Source organism: Scardinius erythrophthalmus, assembly GCF_964197995.2.
Source record: "Scardinius erythrophthalmus genome assembly, chromosome: 8".
Lineage (NCBI taxonomy): Eukaryota > Metazoa > Chordata > Actinopteri > Cypriniformes > Leuciscidae > Scardinius > Scardinius erythrophthalmus.
This window is the reverse complement of record NC_138228.1, coordinates 14,492,041-14,519,103: the sequence shown is the minus strand read 5'-3', so window position 1 is coordinate 14,519,103 and position 27,063 is coordinate 14,492,041. Positions and strand designations below refer to the sequence as shown.

The following is a 27,063-nucleotide window of genomic DNA, read 5'->3' as shown; positions in this document are numbered from 1 at the left end:
CAGTTTTGAAGTGTATTACATGTGCTGAAATACCGATTTCATTCAGGTGGTCTGCTCGAAGTGCTCAGACTACAAAGCCCCTCTGGAATATGATGGGAATAAGATGAACAAGGTGTGCAAAGACTGTTACTGCATCCTGACAGGCCATACAGAGAGTGAGGAGAGGGAGGGCAAGAAGAAGGGAATTCTAGAGGTGAGTCCTGGGGTCAGAGCCACATTCTAGAATGTATCAATTACCACACACTGTACTGTCAGGAAAAAAAAGACTTCATATAACCTTTATATATACAGTTACGGAAGAAAAAACGACGTGCACGAACTGTTGTGGTGGATTCGGCAGCGGTAAGATCGGTTGGGAACACTTTATAATAACCTGCAGCAGTAATCCATCATTAACATTCAGTAATGCTTAACAGATCAGCAGCTGATGTACTGTATATCTTCATATACTCATGAATTTACAAGTCCAAGTTTCATTTCTAACTAATTTACATGAACTAATGATCTGTTTAGCATCATGTAATGCAATAATGTTAACATTATTATTGGACTTATTATAAAGTGTTGCCACTGGTATAGTGATGTTTTAACGTTCTGGTTTGGTGACGCTTTAGAAAAGAGGGAGCAAAGCTGATTTAGCTAATCATTTTTAAACACATTTGTGAAGTAGTGGTTTTGCTTGTTCCCTTTTCTAAATTATCACTTTGTGCATCATGGGAGCAAACTGACTCTTATCTTAAATGCTGTAAAACTGAAACTTACACTTTTCTTTGGCTTTCTTTTTGTTTTGCTTGCTTTCTGTGAATTTCTCAAATCCTGTCAAGAACATGATTATTTCACCTCAAGATCACAATAAAAAGTAATAAATTGTATTTTGCATTTACTTCGTAAAGTAAATAAAGCTGTATTGTCATGACAATTAAACCCATTTCCCACCTTTAAAGGGTTAGTTCACCCAAAAATGAAAATTATGTCATTAATGACTCACCCTCATCGTTCCAAGCCCGTAAGACCTCCGTTCATCTTCGGAACACAGTTTAAGATATTTAAGATTTTGTTCGAGAGCTTTCTGTTCCTCCATTGAAAGTCAATGGACGGCATACTGTTCACGTCCAGAAAGGCAATACAGACATCATCAAAGTAGTCCATGTGACATCAGTGGCTCAATCTTAAGTTTATCAAGCGACGAGAATACTTTTTGTGCGCAAAAAGTAAACAAAAATAACGACTTTATTCCACTATTCATTTCCTTCTCTCTGGGCCTCGAGTGAGTTCGCGTAGTGTTTCAGCGTAGCGCGTCTGTGTTGTACGTCACACGCGTCACACATGACCAGCGTCGGCCAATAGTGAGCCTACGTGTGACGTACAACACGTGTGACTTTCAATGGAGGAACAGAAAGCTCTCGAACAAAATCTAAAATATCTTAAACTGTGTTCCGAAGATGAACGGAGGTCTTACAGACTTGGAACGACATGAGGGTGAGTCATTAATGACATAATTTTCATTTTTGGGTGAACTAACCCTTTAAGTACTGTTATGCGCCCAGATATTTTGATGTTTAGTTTGATTTTATTTTTTATTTGTCATTGTTATTTGTCATAAACAATGCTCATACTTCATCCTTAAAGGGTCACATGGGCACTGAATATATATGTATATATTAATTATATACATTACTTTTTGATTTTGATGTTGAAGTGAATACGACTCCCTTTAATTTGTATCTGAATATTGAAATTGTAAATGAATTACAGAAACTCACAAAAAAAGTGATATATATATATATATTAGGGCTGTCAAAAGATTAATCGCGATTAATCGCATCCAAAATAAAAGTTTGTGTTTAAATAATATATGTGTGTGTACTGTGTATAATTAAATTTGTATATATAAATACACACACATGCTTGTATATATTTAAGAAAAATGTGTAATTTATATATAATATAAATTATATATGAATATATACAGTATATTTATGCAAATATTTCTTAAATATATACATGCATGTGTGTGTATTTATATATACAAAATACATATATTATGTAAACACAAACTTTTATTTTGGATGCGATTAATCTTTTGACAGCCCTAATATATATATATATATATATATATATATATATATATATATATATATATATATATATATATATAAAAAAAAAAAAATAATAATATATATATATATATATTATATATATATAAAATATTTATTTATTTATTTATTTTTAAATACATAATTGTGTATAAAACCATGCAGGCTTTGTTAAATTCATTGATCTCATACGGGAGTGATGAAACACATACAGTGCTAAACTTCTCTTCTTGTCCCTCACAGATTGAAGCTGCTCAGTTCTCAGGAAGCAGTATCATGTGTGGCTTCCTACAGTACTGTGAGAAGAACAAGCCCTGGCAGAAAGTCTGGTGTGTCATTCCTCAGAAAGAAGCTTTAGTTCTCTACTTGTACGGAGCACCTCAGGTCAGTGCGCTTGTATCTTCATGAACCGTGCTATTTCTGTTCCTGTACATAACTTCCCTTTACTAAACAAAGATGCACTGTCCTCACAGGATGTCAAGGCCCAGTCCACAATTCCTCTGCTCGGCTACCAAGTGGAGGACAGCCCGAGACCCACCGACCCTCCCACAAGCTTCAGACTATCTCAGTCTAAATCCGTCCACAGCTTTGTCGCAGAAAGCGAGGAACTGAAACAGCGCTGGCTCAAAGTGATCCGTATGGCGGTGACGGGAGAGGAACCAGAATCGCCTGAAGAAAGCCATTCTACGGAAATCACCCAAGAACCAAGCTCTAACGGTGTCTGAGCAAAGAGAGCAAACTTTTCTTAAAGACTTCTCTACTGGTGTGGCGATGCAATTAGTAAGAAGAGTGTTGACGCTCCTGCTTGCGTTGCACAGACTTGCTGCGCCATCACTATTGGACCGTCTGAGCTACAGCATTTGTCCAGTTGTCCTAAAGTTCCTTTTTGGATTTGAACACATTCAGGATATGGGGGTTAAAAGGACATGGACATAAGCTTGACCCTTACTGGACAGATTTGAAGTTCATGCAAATGGAGCACATGTGAAGAGTACATGAGGAACTAAGAGCTATTCCACCTTACTACAGTTTCAAGTAGAATGTAAATATTGTACAACAATTGGACAAAATATTGAACATTTACATATATGTAGTATATTGAGGCAAAAATCCAGATTTGTGGATGCCATTGTAAAAGGACATGAGAGCTTTTCAAAAAGTCAAGATTGCAATCTACTGCGACTATAAATTGCATTCAGTTGCAGAACGCTCTGAATGCAATAGACACTCCTTCTTTATGGCCATCGTTACTTTGCCAAAACATGTGTTGACATTTTTGCTGATTCTAGGGTTGCAGCGGTATACTAGTTTCACGATATATAGCTGTATTAAATTTGACATTTACCATACCGCTTTTATTTACTAATGGACGGAGAAATGTAACCGCACTGAGAATCTCATTTGCGCACGCGACACAGCTATGCTGACGAGAAAATTGTGAGGCTGAATAAAGCTTCACGAAATTTGTAGCGCGTCTCCCATCCAATAAGTATACTTTGTTACTTCTGATATGAAACAAAGTCTCAGGTTTAAAATGCGGTCAATTTTATCGCGAAATTCAAACAATAAAACCGTAGCGGCCCTCTTTAATGTCGTATGAGCGCGCAGTGAACGTGAACCGATCATCAGCCACAGCGCGAATGTTACATCAGAACAGAAGGTATTAGAAATATCCGAAACAATTTACTGAAATGTATCTGCTGTCATTTAATCGCCTAATCAGGGTTTTAACCACGGAAAAACGTCAATAAAACAGCTTTTGAACATGTCAGGAAACATTACATTTACCTCAGGAAAGTAATATCCAATATGGATAACGTTAGCTCGATAGGGAGCTCGAAAGATCTCCGAAGAGGAGCATTTAATTAACCTGTTAATTTATGTGTGTGTGTGTGTGTGTGTGTGTGTGTGTGTGTGAATAATTGTCATAAAGACAAGTTTGTATGAAAACTACCTTATGTGCAATTTAAATGTTTGTAAGAAAATCTGTTTTGTTTGTGGCGAATTTGAAGTTAGCCTAATGAATTCAGTATGATCTCGGTTGTTTATTTTCCCCTTTTAATATTGTAGTAATGTTCCAAATGAGGCATTAATTGGGAGTTTTTTGTGTAGCTGCGATATTTTCAAATGAATAAATAAGGAAACAAATTATAATACCATGAAACCGTAATATTTTCAGAGATGGTTTCATGGTTATCATACCGTGAAAATCTCATACCGTTGCAACCTCAACCAATTCCTGACCATTAGCCGTAACTTAGTCCAGGACCATACAAGGATGCCTGTTAAGCTTGTCTGGGATGTTATCAAAAGAGCTTCATCGCCAGCTTCTACTTTGCAGTGTTTCAGCACATCAGACATGAAAGATTCATAAACCTGCTGTCTGTACCTCGATCAAGCCAGGCGCTTGGATTAGTTCCTGAAGAACAACAAAGACAATGTGAATAATGTTTCACCCACCATAAGCTGTTTCACTTTTCCTCATTGAAAAGCTCAATCGAATCAAACATGAACAGAATAATGGCTTTGATGTCAGTAGCTCAGCAATCAACAACAGACATTGACATTGAATTATCAGAGATGGACAGTGTGCGATTTATCAGATTCAACTCGCTAATCAATAGATGTAGTATTGACGTGAAATAACTGGTTGTAAATCAAATCTGTATAGAAGTTTCTGTAATATACATTTTATTCGTAGGCAGTCAGCCGACCAATAGGGAAGGGTGTGAAGATGAGTTTTTGTTCTGTATATGATGCCTCTACTGTGGGAAGCACAATCAGACTGGAGCAGGAGGACACGTCATGTATATGTTCTTTAAATACTACAATTATAATTTTATTATTTAAAAATAATTTATGGGAGATATGCATGATTTTACATAGCACAAAATTACATTTTTAGTCCCTCAGTTCAGTTTGGACCTTTTATTCATCCCTGTGTACTGAAGAAACAAGGATTTCTTTTCTTTCTCTGAGACAAATCTGCAGTCTCTTGCCTTGCTCTGCAGAACGAGCTGCATATTATTGGAAATTGACTTTCATCACAGCATTATGAGATACAGACCTTTCACACTAATTAATCTTAAGCTACATTTTTATTTTTAAAAGAAAACGTGGTTTGGTGTTTCTGGGAAGCGGCAATATTGTAATAACATTGAACGTGATTTAAAAGATACCTGACTTTGAAACATATCACAGCCAAGTCATATTTTTCCTTTGCAACCAGTGTTTTCTGTGCCTGACATTTATAATGTAGTCATGAACACTTTTATAGACGAACTAGGGAGGCAACTAGGTTGGTATCTTGAATGTGTGCATTTCTGTATTAAAACATGGTCGTGTGCTTATTGTTGCCATTTGAAACAATCCTTACCATGTGATCTGAATGTAGCCTGCAGGTATTATCACTCCAAAATCCTTTCTGCAGTGAAGCTACACCAGCTCTCAAAGCCAAGACAGAGCCAATCTTAAACATACAAAATAAACTGAACATTATGCACTTTTTTGTCTTCTATAAAGTGTACCTTATAAAATTAAACAAGATTATTCTGCAATGGAATGCCTCAGCTATTCACTATGCAAATCACAAGAAATTAAGTGCTTAATTTGCTGAAGCAGCTGTACAATACTTGTCATACTTACATTTTTAAGTCGCATATTTTGCCAAGAAAATCACAGGAACAACAGGGCTGTCCGATTAGAAAACCATTTATTTACCACATTAGAAAAAAGCAGAAATCCAAGAGATCTTCATAACAAGACAATTTAATGTGTTGATAGTTATCAAAACTGCAAAAAAGCACTTATTTGACACCTAATTGAAAAGAATAATGTTCCGCGCAATTTGTGATGGCTCAGCCTTTGGCATGATGCACTAGGCCCCGGATCCTGCGCGTCAGGGCTTGGATGAAGGTGTGACGGGAACGGGTTTTACTGTACAGCCCCTCGACCTCCAGCAACTTCCTCTGGAGCGGCTCGCTGAAGCTGTTCGCCACATCACTCTGCAACTACACAAACAAGAAACGCTCAAAAACAATACCGAGCATACATTTGGATAAGTACAGAGTCAGTAAGAGTTCTTTATGTTTTTGAAAGTCTTAATATTGCTGCTCAGTAGTAAAACATGACATTTTCTTTTCAGTATTAGAAAGTTCAGCATTTATTAGAAATGGAAATAGAAATGTCTTTAATGTCAGTTTTGATCAATTTAGTGCCTTGGTGGGGAACCTGTAGCTCTTTGCACCCTTCACCAACATATGATCATTTAAAACTTGCAATGTACCTGTTCAATATCTTGCTGGCTCACTCTTGACACACTTAAACTTCTGCTGCCACTAGGATCTGCACAGAAAGAAATTGGTCAAACGTTTGATAAACAAGTCTTTCATGCAGTTAAAAACAACCTAAAACTGAACTTTTAGAACAGCTGACCTCTGTAACCTGGCAGAAGCGAGTCTTTGGGGTCAGTGGGAGTGCAGTACAGCAAGTAGAACTCTAGGTGGCGCCAGATCACAAACAGGCACGTCTCAATGATATCTTCAGAGAAATGTCAAGAAAAACAACTGCTGTCCGCTTTCAAGGTGTCAAGATTGTAATCACCAGAAAAAAATCAACTCAAAATAATCAGTCAGAAGCTTAAGAAGTTATCTTAGAAAGCAAATCGGAGCATTTCTTGATTTCTCAGGCAATCTTTTTATGTGTTAGGATACAGGAACAGAGGGCAAGAAGTTTGGCTCTGTTGTTGACCAGCTGGACGAGCCGGCGCTTGGCAAGCACGTTTCTCTGCACTGATGAGATCTTTTCCACTCCGCCAGAACCAGACACCAGACCCTGGCACAGCTTTGCACACAAAACGATATGTCAGGCATAGATGATTCTGTATCTTTTAAATCAAACAGGCAGAAAAAGCCAGCAATGTCTCTGCATGTATACCTCCTTGAGTTCCTCAGGAGGAAGCTGTTCCACTCGCTCTAGCTTGTTCAGGCTCTGTCTGTGGCTGTCATGATATCGGAAGAAGTCAGTGGCGCTGTTCTTCAGTAGGAGCAGAACCAGTCCCAGACTGGGCACCCGCGCAGAGGGAACGGACACATCTGATCCAACACGATGCACAGGGAAAAGCACAGTTAGTTTACAGAAGACTGCCAGTATTTTGTCAACATAGACACTAAACAGTCACAAAGACCAACCTGCTGGCTCACTTGCTGATGGGCTGAACAAGCAGAGAGAGAACTGGGCTTCAGCTGAGCTTTGCAGCAGTAGAGTCTGGCAGTACTCCATAATATTAGCACAAATCTGAGAAATCACACAACACACAGAGTGAAACATCTAAAGGCTGAGATAAACTCTTAGAGTTAGACTCTCCAGTTACACACTTCTATGTGCTGTTGTTATTAGATAATTATATTTTGCGAGAGCCCACGAGTCATTTCTTTCTCTCGTTTCCCTTGGACATATCAGTATCTTCCCTCCCGCATCTGCACTCAGCAATTCAAAACTTGTCTCGCATTGCACTCGGGTGCTACGAGATTGCAGGCCTCTACCCCGGGTTATCGCCCTACAGTGGAGCAGGGTTAGCAATGCTTTTGCGGTGTTAACTCCACAGTTAACATTACAGTTATGTAAACATGACGTTGACTGGATGAACCGCATATGCATTATGCAATGACACCACAAATATGCAAATAAGAACGTTAACCCAGGGTTTAGGAATATACCTAAAATATTAGTAAAATATTAGCATATGAATACCCAGAATTAATTGGTAACCCCGGGGTAAATTATGAGCAGTGTGAAATGTGATAACCCAGGAATCTTTAGAATGACCCAAGGTCAACTATTTCAAGTGTGAAAAGCCCTATAGTGTATACTTTTTTTTAACATCAGACTATGAACATGTTTGACATTTTGAGCTAATTTTATAACATATTGTTTTAATTTATCATGAGTCTCCAAGCAGGTCGAGGCACATGTTTCTGCACGAGTTTACAAAGTCAGCAACTTTAAGATGCTACAGAGAGGAGTAAGTGGTCACTATGTTTCCTGTGACATCACCTGTTGCATGGCAACCTCCATTTCCTCTCTCTTTTCTGCAAGGTCGCCAGGAGAAACAGTGTCCTCAATCTGCTTCAGGTAGCGAGCACGATCAGTGCCCACCAACCGCACGAGCAGAGACAACGACTGACGCTGAAGGAAGGAGAAAGAGGAAACGTCACTCATGTTGTAAACTTCACACATTTACAGAATGTTCAGCTTTAATGATGTCATCTAGGGGTGTAACGATTCGCTCGTTTTCTCAATGCATAGATCACAAATCCTGACGATGCATGAAACGGATTTTTGAATCGTTGATTTTGGTCAATAACTGATTTAAAACGCTAAGAATCAAAATTAATCACAATTCGATAGTGATTTAATGCTTTAAAATATATAAAAAAAATTCTCATTGACAAGAAGGCTTTTCTTACTCTTCAGTGAAGAAAAGTTAGTTTAGGATTAGTTGGGAAAGTGCATGAAATTCTAGGGTAGTCTCTCCATGCAAGCATTGTGTTTAAAGTACCTGGAAGACTGTTATAATGTTGTGTAGCCTATACATTAACACTATCCTACACAATGGTTAACATTATTAACAATACTTTTAAAGCCTTTTTAAATCTTGGCATATGTAAATTTCTACATATGTAAATTTGTATAACCTATTAAAATAAAGTATCATTACTAACATCTAATGGACAAAAGGTTTGTTTGTTCTGCCCTCACTCTGACCCCCTGAAGGTCGCTGTGTAATTCGCACCCTGACTAAGACACATCAGGGGAAGCATTTAAATAATGCTATGAATGCACTTAAAAAAATGCTGAATCGAATATTATTGTGAATCGTCTGGAATCGTTCTGAATTTGCAAAAATGGTTCTTAAATTGAATAGAAAACCTATGAATTATGAATTGAATGAATTCACTCAACCCAAAAATTCACAGCCCTAATGTCATCATAATAAACTGTGAATGGTCTTCTTCCTTCCAGTTGTTGTCTTGCATATATTTAACCATTTAAAGTCAACTAGTTATTCTTTTCTCCCCTTTAAAAAGAGGTTTTTGAAAATCTTTTTTCAATATTTCACCTGGAATCTGCCGATGTGTCCCTGTAATTCCATAAGGACGGCACTGTTGATTTCCTGTCCCATCTCGAGGGCTCCTGAAACCCAAAATTGACATGCACAGCATTAGTGATGCATCGGTTTGTGGAGCATTTCAAACAGATGTAGTGTTGCGCCACCTGGCAGTGCAGTCTTGCTGATGATGGCAGTGAGGAGAGAGAGTTCCTGTAGGGCGCCCATGCTCATATCTTGACCATGCAGAATTGACTGAATGACATCCGAGTGAACAATGAGCCACTGGAGCACCTATAAACGAAAACACACCGTATCATGAGGATTGTAATTAGGGGTGGCTCGATACCACTTTTTCATGTCCGATACCGATACCGATACCGATACCACACAATTGAGTATCTGTCGATACCGATACAATACCATATATTTTTTTCTTAATTAAGCTAATAACACATTTGTCAGGAGGATGCACTGTGTGCTTAACCTAGCCATCTAAAAAGCGTCATGCTCAAACAGTGCAATAAATGTTCCACTTTCCTAAAGGAAGAAATAAGTAGCCCACAACATGACTCGGTTGTGCAATACTGCTGCTTAATTTTTATTAAAACAATTTTTAAACAGAACTTGTAGCAGCATTTTTAATTATTCAGCGCCATTCAATTAATGAAATTTAAAGTGCAACTGTGCAAATAAAACAAAAATTATAATTCCAGTGCCAAAAACTGGATGTAACACAAAACTCTTAGGCTGTACCCGACTATTCGAATATTCGTTCGGTGGGTTGGTATTCGATTTGAGAATTTGACATTCGAAAATTCGTGGGGTTTTTTTTGTTTTTTTTTGCACATGGCATCCCCCTCGAAATGGTTCTCATTCGCGCTTGAATATGTTCAACACTATAAAATCTGACGAAATATAGACACACTAGACAAGACACGTTCAGAATGAATAAACTTTTAATAAACTACAGAACAGCGCGAGTGGGAAGCGGCGCGCCTCACGCGGGCGGGGCTTATATACTCCGAGAACTCTTTTTTACAACTATCTTATAAAGCCTAGCCATTTTTAATATGGACAGTTGAAGGAAGGAACCCAACCTCGTTATTTGATGCTTCTTGGCCAGTTGGCCTACTAAAGTGTTCCTGCAACGGGAGTATTCTCTAGCTAGAGCGCAGAACAGCGGAGTTTGTAAGGACAGAAGTGCATGCCTGCGAGCTTGTATTTTGGGTTAAGCTGCGTTGCTTTGACATTGTGGAAAATAGAATAATAGAAACAAAATGTATTAAGCTTTTTACCCCTTATTATCAATCTAAATTAATCTCGTTTTTAATTTAACTTAATTTCGTTTTTCTTTATTTAAATTCGTTTTTTTTCTTTAATTAAATTTCGTTTTGTCTTTATTTAAATTTAGTTTCTTCTTTATTTAAATTTCGTTTTTCTTTATTTAAATTTCGTTTTTCTTTATTTAAATTTCGTTTTTCTTTATTTAAATTTTGTTTTTTTCTTTAATTAAATTTCGTTTTTCTTTATTTAAATTTCGTTTCTTTATTTAAATTTCGTTTCTTTATTTAAATTTCGTTTCTTTATTTAAATTTCGTTTTTATTTATTTAAATCTACCCTTTACTGTGTCAGTAATTTGTTAGTCAGAAAAATATTAGACTATCTTATTAAAAGTATTGCTTAAGCAGGGAGAGCATTTTCATATTTAGCTCCAAAACTCTGGAATAGCCTTCCTGATACTGTTCGTTGCTCAGATTCGCTCTCCCAGTTTAAAACTAGATTAAAGACGCATCTCTTCAGCCAGGCATTCATATAATATTTTAATCTTACAGTTAAATCCGGTCTCTACTTCATAAACGCCAGAGGAGAACTGGCCCCCGACTGAGCCTGGGTTCTCCCAAGGTTTTTTTTTCTCCATTAGGTCACCTGATGGAGTTTTTTCGGTTCCTTGCCACTGTTGCCTTTGGCTTGCTCAGTTGGGGATACTTAATTTGATTAATCGATTCAACAGTGCTATTGATCAGCATTACCAAACGTGGATGTTTTACACCAGAAACAAACACTGATGTACTATTTTATTTAATACTGTGAAGCTGCTTTGATACAATCTGTATTGTGAAAAGCGCTATATAAATAAAGTTGACTTGACTTGACTTGACTTAAGTTAACAGACCTGTGTATGTGTGTTACGTGCGAGTGTACTTTGTGTTGTTCATGGGGAAGATGCGTTTTATATCACTAGTGCAGTAATCCGTTCTCGGAGCATAAGCCGTGCCCGCGTGAGGCGCGCCGCTTCCTGCTCGCGCTGTTCTGTAGTTTATTAATTATGAACGTATCGCGTCTTATTTGAAATAACTCCACAGCTGACATGATAACTTAATTGCTGAGAGGGCTTACCTCACTCACCTCTAGCTACCATTCACGTGATGCCAGTGTTGCCAAGTCCGCGGTCTCTCCCACCCCGAAACGCGATTGGCTATTTTTAAGAAGCAATTGGACGGGATTTGTATGTGAAAATCTGGCAACCCTGCGTGACGCGTGTTGCTCATCTCTCTTTACGGCATGTCTCTCAGGTGTTGTTAAGCATTTGTATGACAATTTAGGACTAAGGGACGTGATCGTATCGGATCGGGTTATACTGCCGCGATTCATGCAATATCCGATCCAGTGATTTTGGCCAGTATCGGACTAATACCAATACCGAATATCGGATCGGCGCACCCCTAATTGTAACGTTTAAAGCAGATGTCTTTAACAAATGTCAGTAGACCGAGAAGATTTTAAAACAAGCCGTTCATTTAAAAATACGCAAGATTGCTGTGAAAATACAGACCGGAAGTCAAAAGACAACGAGCGCAGCCCTGAAAAGGGGCGGGGCTACATAAGGTCTATAGGAGAGGGATTCAGCCTGTTTCTGAGGACATCATTACATGGATGTTTAAGTACCTGTGCTGCCCCCTGCTGGTGCTGCGTGGTGGTGGAGGTCAAGATGACCTGCATCAATCTGAGAGTAGGTAGCAGGATCTGTCTGTATCTCTCTAGAGGATTAGGAATAAACCCTGATGGATCTCTCTGCCCAAACACTCTGAAAGAGAAAATGAAGAGAGTAAGAAGGCAGGGTAGAGAAAGACAATTGTTCATCTATAGCTTGGACTCTAGATTATAGAGTACCTGAGCGCATCGTTTTGAGGGAGCATGTGAAACACCTGACACTCCACCAGCTGACTGACCAGCCCACAGCGCAAAAGCTCCATCGCACCCTGTGCTGTCTTAGCCACACGGGTCAGCAGAGCAATTTTGGACTCGTAGATGTACAATGGTTTTAGTAGTGGAGGCTGAGGTGTGAGCAGAGTTTGCAAGGCAGCATCATCTTGTTTCAAGCTCTCAACAAGCACACGCAGGTAACCACTGTTACACAAGTACACCAGCCACTGGCACTGTCTGTCTATAGACAACACCCTGTCCAACACTGCCAAAGCCAGCATCTGAAAAAGAGATTATGTCCTCAAGTCAACTCACTAGACATTTGGAGGTCTTCCTCTCCTTCCTCATTGACCAAGCAAGATGATGATGACTTATTTGCTCTTACCCTGCCGATCTCATGGCCGTCACAAGCATCTCTGCACACCACTTCCATAAGTGCAGTACCATAGCTCTCAATAATGGCCAGGTTCTCTCTCTGCAGCTTGGAGAAACAATCTTCAGGGGCAGTCAAACGCTCCCACATGGATGTAGCTGCAAATTCAGTATTATATATTATAATATTTGTATTTAATATTTTGTATATTAGCATATATTACAAAATATTGCTATAAAAATGTGTTAAAGCCAACATGTTTTTCATAGGTAGATACAGTGTGAACGATCTCTCAATTTATGAAAGAAAAAAAAAAAAAAGCCGGCTCAAAATTGTAGGTAGCTAAATAATGCTACCTTCCGAGGCAATCATGATGCCCAAAAATGCTGTCTAGGAATGTATGTGTATATGAATAAAATATCCTATACAGTATGTGCGTATATACCTGTCTGCAGTGTCTCAGGCTCCTCAGGTTTCTGGGCAATTTGCAGGTAGTAGAGAAGAGCACCATAAAGGTGAGCCCGTAGACGTTGGAAACCTCCACCTTGATGTAAACAAACACCAGGGAGTAAGACAAGAAGGTTAACCATTTAACCTCTAACATGGTGGAATTAATTTACCTAGGTCAGCTGATTAGCCTTAAATGTGACCCTTCTAACCTGTGCACAAGATAAAATCCAGCAGCTTCCTCAGAATGAGGTGAAGAGCGGAGTTAGCGATCGAAGCAAATCCTGATCCAGAACCACCCTCTGGCCCCACCCCCTGCTGCTCAGACAGAACCGATTGGCTGAGGTGTGCTGTTAATGTGAAGACCGCCCCGGCTACAATTGGCATCAATTCACCTGCAGCATCTTCCGATAACACCTAGAGAAAAGAGAGAGAAGGCAAGTCAAATTGCTGTTCCACATTTGGATAAAAGCATCTGCTAGAAGCAAATCAGCGTAAAAACACAATCAGTTCCTTTCCGTCTGTTGTCCTACCTTGTCGTGCAGGTCCAAAAGCAGGTCTCTGATGATCAGCTGGCGCTGGTCTGCTGGGATGAGCTCTGAAGGACAGGCCGTGAGGATGGTCTCCACCAGACTCCTCCAGCTCTGCAGAGCGTGGCGCTTGGCACTGAGACTACGCCGCACACGGTTCCTCTCCACCACCTGCTGCAGGACTGAGTTCACTTCCTGATACCGACAGAGACCATGAAAGAATCAGAACCAGGAATCACATTTTTTGTATCTTTTGCCTTCGAATAACAGAGATGCATTCACCTCCATCAGCAGTGGTCTTTGCCCAATGGCCGCCATGCCCTGCAGTGCATTGATCTCTGCAACTAAAACTCGGCGGAGCAACTGAAACATGAAGCAATGAAAGAATTAACTGCATGTTTTAGAATAAAATAAATGACAGTATGAGCTCTAGTGCATGCAGATTGGTGAGCCATCCGCATACCTTGACGTTGCAGACCGTGTGTCCCTGCTCATTGACATGTTCACAGTTGGTGATGACCTGTTCTATCTGAGCACGCTCAAAGAAGTCCAGCTGCAGAAGCTCCGGGGCCTCCTGACTGAAGTCTATGGCATCCAAAACGCTCAGCAGCCTCCTGCGTACTGAGATCACCAAAGAGCAATGGATGGTTAACTAAATATAATCTAAATCAGATTTAGCGCCTTCCTTTGCTAAATTGGCGGTCAGACTTTCCCTTACCTTTGGAGACAGTGCCAAAGTGCAGGAAACCACTGACTGATCTACTCTCCTCCTCCATGCCTGTCTCTCCATCTGCTACAGATACAATGAATGCATTTACTTCAGTGCGGCTGGCTGGTCATCGTAAGGAACTCTGCGAACTCATACATACCTGTGTGTAATGTGTGTGGTTGGTCATCGAGGAGGAGGTTGAGCAGTCTCTGTGTGTGTGAGCGCTGGCGGTTCAGTGAGGTCACCCTGAGCTCAATGGCTGTAGTCTTCATCAACCAGGACATCTGAGACAGAGCAGCAATCTCATTCTCTGTGGGACATAAAGATGAATTCAATCACAGGCATTAACAGTTGTTGCTATCCTTCCTATATACCTATTTGTGAAATTATGATTAGTGGGTTACAAATCAAAGACAAAAAAAGTTAAAAGGTGTCTGGATGGGCTACTATACGACACTTCTGAGAGGCTGCTTGTCATGTTTAAAATGGATATTACACTACCGTTCATAAGTTTAGGTTTAAAAAAATATATATGTTTTTGAAAAAAAGTCTCTTATCTTCAAGGTTGCATGTATTTGATCAAAAAGACAGTAAAACAGTAATATTGTGAAATATTATTACAACTTAAAATAACTGTTTTCTATTTTAATATATTTTAAGATGTAATTTATTCCTGTGATGCAAAGCTGAATTTTCAGCATCATTACTCCAGTCTTCAGTGTCAAATGATCCTTCAGAAATCATTCTAATATGTTGATTTGGTGCTCAAGAAACATTTCTTATTATTATCAATGTTGAAAACTATTTTTTGTGGAAACTGATAAATTTTTTCTGCAATCTTTGATTAATAGAAAGATCAAAATAACAGCATTTATTTGAAATGGAAATCTTTTGTAACATTATAAATGTTTTTACTGCTACTTTTGATCAATTTAATGCATCCTTGCAAAATAAAAGTGATAATTATTTTTACAAAAATTATTCCTGACCCCAAATCTTTGAACGGTAGTGTACATCTTCCACTAGATGTTATGGACACACAAAATCAAAACAAAGAGTGCAGATAGGCAGTGGACCTGATAATATGAAAGGCAAGTGCTGCAGATGAGAGAACAGGAAGTCCTGACTGGTCCTGAGGTATCGCATGGTGGGCCCCGAAGTGTCCGGACACGCGCACAACTGATAGATTACCTAGGACGAACACACACAAAATACATTATATTAAAATATTATACACACAACATCCACACAAACATATTATCAGGGTTGCTGCGTGTTTTTTTTTAAATCAAATTTAGACTTTTTAAGATGTAATGTTATATTATATAATATGTAAGCAGTACTCTAATCCATAATAAAAATATAACTACAAATAGTAAACACATGCAACACAACATGTAACATCTTAAAACATTGCTTAGTAAACGTTCCAAATCTAAAATGCAAAAACTGGATGTAATGTGACTGAACAAATTACACATTTGGAGAACCCAGAGCACTTCAGCCTTCAATTTCAATGGTGCAAAACTTCCAACCTTGAAGTTGTGTTTGCCACCGTGTTCACCTGATTAGAAGAGCTGCTGCATATATCGTGATAATTGCTGAAGATGTTATCACAGTACTGTCCTCCAAACAGGTTTAATCATTATTTTTTTATAATAAAAAGCACATTTAAATTCAACAAAACAATAAAAAAAAAAAGTAAAGAAATGTTTTAGTCCATATTAAAATGTAAAAATGTTAACAAATTCTGCAAATTAAACATCTGAATGGCTCTTTCGTATATATTTTTTTTGGTGATTTCCTTTTATTGTGACAGGACAGTAGAGAGATGACAGGAAACGAGGTGGGAGAGAGACGGGGGATGGGATCGGTAAAGGTCCACGAGCCGGGACTCAAACTCGGACCGCCCGAGCGCAAAGGCGCTAAATGTCGGCGCACTGACCACGAGGCCATTGGTGCCGACCTGAATGGCTCTTTCAAACATGTTCAGAAACAGAAAGTAGCACAGCCTGCTTTGTTTATGGGGTTACTGGGGTAACGGCTCTGGTGAAATGCGACATACATAAAAATCTAAAAAAAGTCTAGTTGCGAACTAGGTACTACAAAAGACTAAAAAAATCTATATTTTTCAAATAAGATTTAAGATCTTAAAATGTAATGCCTAGCAGAATAAAATAATAATATTTAAGACTTTTTAATGGCTTTAAAATCAGGAGATTTTAATTTCAGACTTTTAAGATTTTTTTATGCCCCACAGGAACCTTGATTATTTAATAGCATATTTTAGATTTTAGCTATTAGATTTTAGATTTCAGTGTCTGAATGTAAATTGATTAAAGTGTGTATACCTGGTAGCAGAGTTCAGCTAGTTGAGGGGCCTGTTTGATGAGCACAGGTCCAGAACGCCACTCACAGCCCCTCTGGAGCAGACTGAGGATCGCATGCAAGCAGCTCCGTGGACAGCCAAGAACACCTTATTGATGGAAACATGAAAATAAGGAACAAACATTTCATGTTTCAGGCATAGCATAGTATGTGTGAGGTTTTGCATTTGATTGAGTCAAGTTGAGATCTTACCTGGGTCCTGGAGGTTAGTGGAGGAAACTGGCTTCTTCACTTCATAGCCTAATAGATACAGGCCCAGGTTGGGGCCCTTTAGGTCCAGAGATGTAATCAGAAGGTTCAGGATGTGGATCTGGGTTTCATGACGGATCCGGGCCACGCGTTTCTCAGGGTCTGAGTCTGAACCAAGAAAAAGGGTTGTTAGATGCTGCTTTAAACAATTCATAGATGACATTTGACAATTTTGAGATTTTTAAGGACTTACCATCTGCGCTCACTCCCTCCTGAGCTTCCTCACTGTCCAGACACTCCACAAAACCAGCCATCAACTTCTCGCTCACTGCCTGCTCATTACAAAACAGTTATTTCATATTTAAAGCAACTCCTATTCATTTTATTACCTATAGACAGTGTGAGGTCTCTTACTTGATCATGTGTGAAGTCTCCAACCAGTCTGGCCTGGATGTTTGGGTAGCGTGCGATACGGCGCAGGATCTTGGCACTCTGGAAAGCAGCAGCAGGATTAGAGCTGCTGTGGTACAGGTATCTATGAAGGCCAAACAAGGAAAATCAGCACAGGTATCTCTGAATCAGACACAAATTAAAGCATTCCTGAAATTATTTGGGGGGAAATTATTTAGCTGTGAACCATATATGGTAGATATATATGTGGAAAGCTGACCTGGCAATGTTGGTGATGTGATCAGCACGTCTGCTCTGAGCACTGACGCCCTGCAGGAGCTGTTCCACAGGGGAGACAAGTAGCGATGTCTGACTTTCTCTCAGCAGATCCATAAACGTCACTTCCTTCTGCAGGGCCAGCTCCAACAAACACAGACAGTGCAGCACTGCCGACTCCAACTGTTTCTTACCTACAACAGCAGCACCGACAAAATGTTATAAACAAATACAAACAACTGGAGTAATTACAGCCATACCAGTTGTCAGTCACATGATCCTTCAGAAATCATTCTAATAGGCTGATTTGCTACTCAAGAAATCTTTAGGATTCTTTGATGAATATAAAGTTTACCAGAACAGAATTTATTTCAAATAGAAATATTCATATAAAATGTCTTTACTGTCACTTTTGATCTATTTAATGCATCCTTGCTGAATAAAAGTATTAAAATCTCAAACTTTTGAACAGAAGTTAATTGTTTTCATGTATTAAATACTACAATTCATGTAATTAAAAAATAAAATCATTATCATTTATATACTGAGTGTTTTATTTTCAACCTATCAGTCAAAATAGTATCAAATTATCAACTTACAAGTATTGGCCACAATTTTAATATGGCTGCATCCCCAATATTAATATTTGAATAGGCATTCAATTAAATTATATACATTTTAATTACTTGGTAAAGAGTTGTTTTAAAAGTGTTACTAACAATTGTGACCAGACATTAAAAAAAATGCAGAGCAGGCATCTTATACTGACCAGGGAAGGGGGCGTAGGTGTCTAGTTGTCGAGCGCCTTCCTCCAACAGGCTGAGGCAGAGAGAGAGGGTGGGCGAATCATTCAGCAGGTGGAACATCAAGCTGTGCCCTGGAGGCTTATGGGCCAGCACCTGTTCCCCCTGCAGTTCCACCATCTCTTGCAGGAAGTCCGATGGCTGCGGCTCATATTCTCGTAGAAGTTTGTGAAACACCTCTAGCACTGCCTCAGCTACCTCCCACTGTAGAAAAAAAGGAAATAAAGATACAAGACCAAAAATTGAGGCGAGAAATGTTTAAATCTAGCAGGCTGCAACAAACCTTTTCTGCTGGCCGACGGTAGGCACGTGTGGGGAAGGCCAGAAACACAGAGTCACGCAGGAAGTCAAGATAAGGCTGAAAGCCTGGTGCACGCAGTCCTGCTCCAAGATTCACCGGGAGTGCACTCTCTACCAAAGTACTAATCAAATGACAAAAGGCTCTCGTGAGTGGATATTCCTCACAGCTCGATTCAATCTCGTTCAGCTCCACCTGTTAGAGGAAAACGAAATTAGTGGCACAGTAAAAGCACATATATACACACACATCACAATTAATAAAATTAAAACTGGAATCGCAATATGGCTTAGGCTGCAGTTTAATTAAATAAATGTATAGAATGTCAGTCGTGGTGTGAAGCGTGCTACTGTGTCCTTTTTCACACGAACAGCTCATGATCCAGTTTCTCAGGTCATTATTCCGTGTGGCAGGTCACAGACAAATGCCATCTCAAATCCATATCCATAAATATTGTACTGTATTGTACAATAAAATGATTATTTTTCTTAAATATTGGACTTTTTATTTTATTTAATAATACAATACAAATCATAATAATCTACCATAAAATTCAGCAAATTGTGAAGCCCTAAAAACAAGCACAGCGAACTTGAAGCTTTTTAAATCACAAGTAGCCCTAATACGCAGCATACATGACAAGAAACTGTACCTCAATCCCAGCTGCCTGTTTCTGTCCAGGGGCTTTTACTGTCTGCAGGATCTGAGAGGGGAAAAAAACAACATTGATCAATATCATTATAATCAAGTCAACTCAACTGAAAAAAGCCACTAAAGTGGGAAACACCACACTATCTTTGTTGAAACTGTTTAACAAATAGATTTTCTTGAAGATAGTAAAGCTTATTCAGTTTAAACATTCATTCTTTTAGTGTAGGTCAGTTTGGCATTATAGGCTGGAGTTTTATTCACCTGTGTGTACTCCAGAGATTGCCAGAGGGAGGCAGCGATCTCGGGCGATTTGCCAAATGCGGCGAGAACATGCAAAACTTGAGCTTTCAGCACGGGCTGAACACTGCACTGCAGCAATCCCAGCATCACCACCACAGGCGTCCACTGAGGGTGTTCACAAAGAGCCAGACGAGCATTCTCACTCTGAAAAATAGAACAACATGTTTTAACACTGACATACCAAGAGCACTTTTACCTGCTAGATGATGTGATGAGGGCTGGGTTTCGAAACTGATTTCCTAATTCACTTTGATTTTAATTTGATTCAATAGTGATTTATTCTTGAATATTTCAGTTTTGCTTTGAAATCAAAATGAAAAAGTGTTGTTTATTCATCAATCTGACTAAAAATGAAATGCAAAAGAGATGCATCCCAACTTGCTGAAATTAAAAACATAATTTGTTAAAAATATATATTTTGCTCAACATTTAGAACTATAATTGTTCAATTAATCAACTGATATAGTGATATTGCACTATATATATATATGTGTGCTATACCCAGGTGATGATAGTGGTAAGCAGCTGGAGGAACGCAGTGAGGCCTTCTAGCTCTCTCTGAGTGATGCCTCTGATGGGTGGGTGGCGGTACTGTGTGCTGTCGGCATTGGGCACGTCACGTCGCAGGTTCTCATGGTAGAGCATAAGAGAATGAAAAAAGTGCTCCCACGACACTAAACTGCCTGACACTCCAGCCTGCCGGTTCTCTCCTGAAACAGTCATCATAAACAACTTGTTTACAAAAGCACTCATATTACACTATTCACTTTTAAGATCTGAGGGTGCAGTTACCGTGTGGAGCACCGTTGGTTTTAAGCAGACTAAAGCAGTAGTGGGAACACTGAGGGCCATTAGCAAGTCCGTTCAGCATGCGCAAGTAAGGGATGTAGAGAGTAGCAGGGAGCAGATCACCCATCTGACGCACAAACTTGGAGAGAACCACCTGACGTGACACACACAAATGTATATTCAAATTTAGGACTTTATTTCAAAGCAATGGTGATGAATCATGACCTGTGGAGTTTAAACCAGTAATGTTTCATGTCACATCACCCCTAAATATATTTGGGCACTGCATATTGTAGGACGAGCACTTTTTTCTATAAAAATACATCTTTAGTATAGTTTAGCAAGTATTTTTCTGACACACCTGTTTGTGAGGGGGTCTTTGGGGAGGTCCTCCAAGAAAAGATCCAGTGAATGAAGTGTGCTGAATAGACTCAGACGGACACCAGAACTCCAGGGCCAGCTCAAGTTCAAATGGATCTTTACTGTAAAACTCTCCAATCTGAAACACAATATTACATTTAATAAATACAGCAGTAATTACAATAGTTCAAAAGTGCTGCTTAGTGATATAATGCTTCAGTGTTAGTAAAAATGGGTGCATGAGATCCTCATTAAATATAATTGAGATTTTAGAAGCAATATGTAAAGATGCAATTCATTTCCTGGCTGTAGAGAGATGATGTGCTAGAAAGAAATGCTGAAGAAGTCTATAGTACGTGATAAATGTAAAGGGATGCTCACAAGGATCATGAGGTGGTCCAGGTCCTTGCGTAGAGATGATGGTGGCTCGCTGCCCATCTGCAGAGCCATGTGGATCAGTCGAGCATCTTCATCAGCACGGTTACGCAACTGCTTCACCTACAAAAATTTAAAACATATTCAAATAGAGAGTTACTTTGAATTGTAATAATATTTCACAATATTACTGTTTTGCTGTAGCCTGGTTAAAACCAGACCCTTCTCAGTTGAAACTGAGTATAGGGTCTGGGGAAGCTATGTATACAAATCATTTCCAAAGGGGCGTCACCAACTGACATAGCTCAAATTCATCTGGGCGCAGTTGTATAGTCTTAAAACCAATCAGATCGATGAAGGGGATGACGTATGCTACGAGTGTTGTTCTTTGCTCCGGTTTTAACGAAAACAGTAAGTTTAAATCGCTCAAAACAGACGCGATAATTGATTCGTTTATATACTGTCTATGATTCAAACGAGTGATGTTTCACGGCGGCAACCAGCGTCACATGTTGACGCTAAAGGGTGCCCTTTGCGTCGGATATTAAAGAAATTTCAAAAGCGTCAGTATTATGACGCCCTAGGATGAGAATGCGTTGCATGTAAATCCCTCCCCAAACGTTTCTGATTGGTGCCGCGATTTCAGCGGCACAGTAATGAGTTTGAATGGGCTCTTCTCCAGACTATCCTGAAGAGAGAATTAAAATTCGCCGGAAGTAGTCTGGGTTTTCCCAGGCTAGTTTTGCTGTATTTTTGATCAAATAAATCTAGCCGTGGTGAGCACAGGAGAAATCTTACAGAGCCCAAACTTGTGACCGATAGTGTACAGTATATGAATAACCAGCTAAAAAAAAGCATCCATTTTTCCTCGCACCTTCATTGGCATAAGAGCCAGGAAATCAGTAATCAGAGAATGCAGTCGCCGTGTGTAGAATTCTTCCTGGCTGAAGCCATCACTTCCCAGGATGCCCTCTGTCAGGAAGAGGAAGACACCTCCTAAAAGCGCCTGGTCTGCCAGAGCCTCATCTGCCTCAGTGTACTCCACTAGAGCTGAAAAGAAAATGATTGAAATTGGGCGAGAGTAGATTAAACTTTTAACACATCTAGAAATGTTTTCATGCATTTTCAAGGTTTATCTACTATTTGCATCTGATCTATAACAAATTATAGCATATACAGATCACGTAAAGGCTGTAACTATGACGCATCATGAGATAAACAGCTGAAGTAAAAGTGATTTAGAAATCAGCAACGGCATAAGCCATGGAAGGGGTTGTCGTGTAGATACCTGCGCCCTGAGGAAGTTGTGACAGGGCCCGCAGAGACAGAGCCCAGGCCAGCTGCACCACTGCCTGCAGTCCTGGAAGCTTCCAGCCCTGACCCTCCACCAGCCGATTGTGCACTGCGGCCACATACTGCTTCTCCGTCAGTAGAGGCAAAGCCTGGAGCAAATCTAATCAACAAACACAAAATGTATTTGTGAAAACGTAATATTATCTACTCTACTGAGTAAACAACATCATACTTTTATAAGTGTGGATAATAATAAAGCATTTAAAGCTACCAATGATGGTTGAAAAAAGCAAGAATACCTTCTCTATCCTCTGTTCCTTGCTCCAGAAAACTAACATCCAGACAATAAAGCAAGGCCATGACTAAAGCAAGGTTGACGCTATCCAATGAGCCATCAGCCTCGGCAGTCACCGTCTCCAAGTGACTGATGAGAGCCAAGGTGTCATCTTTGCTTAGAGGTGACTGGCATGTCCAGGCAAACAAACACTCTGCCAGTGACTGTCGGCACTCTTTGATGAGGTCAGATACCTGTACCATATGAAAAATACTTACTTAATACTGTCTATTTACATTTATTTGCATATGTAATTATCATAAATTTGTATAGGATGCTTCACCTCTTTCCTGTGTTTCTCATTGCCAAGGCCCCGCTCTTTCTGAAGCCTCTCAAACACACGGGTCACGCTGACATCCGAGATCAAGTTCAAGATTTGCTTGGTCAAACCCTGAGCCATCAGCTCATCCGTGAACCGTGTGGTGAGATTCACCAGCTCAGGACTACATGGGAAGAAATCATGACAATGACAAAGAATTACATAAAAAATAAATAAAAGCATAAGACCAAAACACAAATGAGTTGTTCCGTTGTTGTTGTGTTGTTGTTGTTTTGTTTTTGTTTTTTTGTAATGAACACTGCACACTTCTACAATCTTTCTGAAACCATGGGTTGCCCCCTGGTACATTACATTTTTGACAAACTCAAACTTATTTTAAGTTTTACTGTCTCTACTCTCTTTGTGAAGATAATCTTAAAGAACAAAATGTATAAACGTTTGTTGGTCACAGAGAATATTTTCATCAATTATCCAAACGCCAATGAAAACTTCTTTTGGCTTTTTGTTGATGAAGTAGAGCGATGCAAACTTTTGGTTTGGACTACAAAAATAACCCCATCCCTGCAGTAATCTATAAAATGTGAATGTATCAGCTAGAGTTTAACAGAATGCTAGCATATAAATTGCCTCAAAGCTAACAGATAGGACTAAAAGCTTCATGCCGGCTTCATACAGATTACGGGTGCAAAATCCCAAATTTGCAGAGTGGTGCAACCAATAACCTGTGAACCTCTTGGATAAAATGTTTCCTAAAAGGGAAGTATGAGAGAAGCATGGAAGAATGAGCTTTGTGAGACCAAATCATGGATGATGCAAGAAGGAAGAACAGCAAACCTCAAGTCAAGTGTGAACGTCTTCCCGTGTCTGGACTGGATGAGCGAGCGGAGCGAGTTGGCCACACAGCGTTTGCCATCCCAGTAAAGGAGCACAGCTACCAGGCCTCGAGTCAGGCCGGGGAAGTGAGGCTGCTGGTGCTCTCCTAAAAATACACATGAAGATCACATTATTACAAAGCAACTTCACTGCAATGATATCATTTCAACAGTCCCGAACGAGTACGTTGAGTGTGTGTACCTGCCAGCAGCAATTCAAGCGAGGCTAGTTCTCCCAGGTCAAAAAGGTCACTAAGGATGAATGCTTCTGAGATGAGCTGCTCAGGAAGCAGTCGTGCTCCCTGCTGGCCCTGAATAGCGATGCCTTCAGTGCTGGCTTTCCGAACCTTCTCTCTTTGTTCCGCACTCTTCGGCTGTTTTGCACAAAAAAAAAAAGAAAAAAAAGAATTGTAGATAAATTCAGATCGGTTTCGTAAATAGATTATTTTATTTTTTTATCTGATTCAAAAGAATGAAGATTTTCAATTAAAAAAGACAAGCACACAAGTAACATGGACCACTTTTATGATACTTTGATGGCATTTACAATAAATGCTAGAATGTATTTTGAAGCTTTCAAATCAGGATACAGATAACAAAACAGGATTTTCCGTTTATTTCCATTTCACAAGTAATTCATAATTTCACACTAAACTCAACAGTACAATTACAGGTTTCCATTCCACATGGGTTGTCTTTAGAAAAATTTACTGAAATGTTTTTGAATCTATGGAAAGTAAAAACCTACTGGGTTTTTGAAGAGGGAGAGGAAGTTGGGTTTGTGTTTCTTCAACTGCAGATCTAAAAGATGAACGCTCTCAGGCTGACGGCTCCATATGGCGCCCTCCACGGCTTCCCAGAGCTCCTTCAGCGGGCCCCACAGACTGGCTCCTGCAAACCGATTCAAAATATATCACAGAAATTTTGGTTTATGTCACATTAAAAAGGGTTTAAGAGATTATAATGTTCAGTAATATTATCAATTTGAACGGCACCGACACTATTGTATGAGAACAAAACTTTAACTGAATTGAACTGGACGATTTCTGCAGAGCTGCTTTATAGCTCATTTGACTTTGATTCATAATTGACAGACGTTGCAACATCGACATTGTTACTAAACTGAACTGAATTAACACTGAACTGACTCAATCTGAATAATGACACCATTGTCTTCTTATAGCTGAATTGTACTAATTTCATAATTGATGAACAGTTATTGAACTGAACACAGAACTGACTTAAGCTGATAAGCTGAATAACGACACAACTTTCCTCTGTAGAGCTGCTTTACAGCAGAATTTGAATTTGTCTTATATTTGAAGAAGTTTGCATTATTGATGGTTATTTTCCTGTTTATTACAGAGAAGCTGCTTTGAAAAGATCTGTATAAAGCGCTATACAAATAAAGTTAACTTGACATTAAGTTATAAAATCCATTCTGTTTTCTGTATACACACAAATCAATGACTGTTTGGAGTATACTTACATAATGTATTATCTGAACCGGTTATTGATATTCAATTTGACAATTTGTCACAAAATGCTTTAGTGCTACCATGCTGAGTTGCCTTGACTTAAAATTAGAGGTTGATTATTACAGCATTATCATAAATACAGCAGGTTGTAAAAAGACAAATGAGAAGTATGGACACCAACTTGGATATCAACTTTAAATTTACTGACAACCATGAAGTAACTTACAATCGGCAGCAAGCAAAATAGGAGCAAAATGAATGCAAAATAGATGCCATGACTTATATTTAAGTTACTATATAATAATACCACGCTAAACCATATTCTTAAATACATATTAAAGCATTTTAGACTTAAATCAGACATTGTCTTGGTCATTAATTGACCTTATTATATTTACAAATACAGAGCGTATCCACAAGTTAGTTTGAAGAGACATTAATATTCCAAATAAACATAAACAGCTTTTTCTGATCACACAGAGATGATGATCTTACAATGACTTTTCCTGTAATAATACTTATAATAATGTGGGTAAGTAATAATAATAATGAATGTAGTGTGACGCATATAGCTACACACTTTCGGCATATTTACTAATGAAGTAACATGGAGAGTCGATTAAATTATTTGTACTTTAAATCTATAAAATCACATTGGTTTAAACGACCAATATTCCATACTCTATGCTGTATAAAACATGGAGTATGTTTATAAAATAGAATATACATTTATACCTGAATTTACCGCCATCTGCGTCGCCATGTCTGAAGCGTGAGAGGGCTGCCCCGAATTTTGCCTGCGTGAAAACATAACTTTCAGTTTCTTTTGTAAAGAATTTATTTTAAATGTATATTCGTGTAAATTTATGTATTTATCTTATTGTTTATTTTGTTTTTTTGACAACATGGTTTTGTTATCTTTTGTCAGATAAGCTCTTTAGTGAAATAAAGTTGGTAGAATGGCAAATTAAAACGTATTACTGAAATAAGCGAGGAGTTCAGTGGCCGGAAAGTTGTCTCTAATTGTTTTTTTCTAAACAATATGTTTATCTACTTTATTAGATTTCCAATATATTTATTGCAAATTCGTTGTCATTTACGCGTAAATTATTGTCCAGACTCTGGCTGCAAACTGAACATAGACAGCTTTGTCACATGGTGCAAGTTCCTTTTCTCATCGCTTCTAAGAATGGGCTAATCACTGTCAGCTGTGGTTACAGGGATATGGCGTTTCATAAAATAATTTTACCGAAGGTCCTTGGACTAGATATTTGCATTTGTATGACCGAGGCAGATTCCAGCATTGATTACAAGTAAGCGATAATAATGTCATTGTGCAGCACCACTCAGTAAGACTAAAATGAAGGCGCCCTAACTAGTTTTCTGAGCCGCCAAGCGCCCCCTGGAGACAGAAACGAGCCCGTTACGGGAATTATGAGAGGGGTCCTCCACATTAGTGCCTGATAAACTGCCTGACAACAATCCCAGGATGGGTTACATGGTGCCCTTTTATGCT

General features: G+C 39.0%; 2 protein-coding genes across 8 annotated transcripts in view; one reads left to right on the top strand and one right to left on the bottom strand.

The window, feature by feature from the left end:
• Nucleotides 1–4,559, top strand: part of fgd4a (FYVE, RhoGEF and PH domain containing 4a) — a 54,395-nt gene extending 49,836 nt beyond the window's left edge. For 4 of the 6 annotated variants that reach the window (XM_081372842.1, XM_081372844.1, XM_081372843.1 and 1 more), the window contains 4 exons: nt 47–193; nt 292–342; nt 2,340–2,480; nt 2,570–4,553. In XM_081372842.1, the coding sequence (XP_081228968.1) occupies nt 47–193; nt 292–342; nt 2,340–2,480; nt 2,570–2,821 (591 nt within the window). In that variant the 3' untranslated portion in view covers nt 2,822–4,553. Of the gene's footprint in view, nt 1–46; nt 194–291; nt 343–2,339; nt 2,481–2,569 lie in introns of all 6 variants that reach the window. The other 2 variants (XM_081372845.1, XM_081372847.1) reach the window with 1 other exon arrangement.
• A 1,230-nt stretch (nt 4,560–5,789) lies between these two features.
• On the bottom strand, nt 5,790–26,342 carry nup205 (nucleoporin 205). 2 transcript variants are annotated; one of them, XM_081371800.1, is made up of 41 exons: nt 26,283–26,342; nt 24,818–24,960; nt 24,272–24,443; nt 24,032–24,176; nt 23,201–23,360; nt 22,883–23,111; nt 22,579–22,743; nt 22,165–22,340; nt 21,297–21,413; nt 20,917–21,054; nt 20,559–20,709; nt 20,268–20,476; nt 19,728–19,910; nt 19,468–19,518; nt 18,801–19,010; nt 18,484–18,721; nt 17,719–17,908; nt 17,463–17,583; nt 17,302–17,380; nt 17,052–17,216; nt 16,823–16,947; nt 15,548–15,662; nt 14,632–14,781; nt 14,481–14,555; nt 14,226–14,383; nt 14,045–14,125; nt 13,766–13,957; nt 13,445–13,649; nt 13,231–13,329; nt 12,798–12,943; nt 12,380–12,693; nt 12,155–12,293; nt 9,372–9,498; nt 9,217–9,290; nt 8,151–8,282; nt 7,286–7,391; nt 7,032–7,189; nt 6,809–6,938; nt 6,531–6,635; nt 6,382–6,440; nt 5,790–6,106 (listed from the first exon to the last, which is right to left on the bottom strand). In XM_081371800.1, exons 1-41 carry the CDS (start codon nt 26,308–26,310, stop codon nt 5,954–5,956), a joined length of 5,913 nt encoding a protein of 1,970 aa, XP_081227926.1. In that variant the 5' UTR covers nt 26,311–26,342; the 3' UTR covers nt 5,790–5,953. The 2 variants fall into 2 exon arrangements, with proteins under 2 accessions (XP_081227926.1, XP_081227927.1); XM_081371801.1 differs by having other exon boundaries at nt 14,481–14,552.
• Between the last annotated feature and the right edge of the window lie 721 nt (nt 26,343–27,063).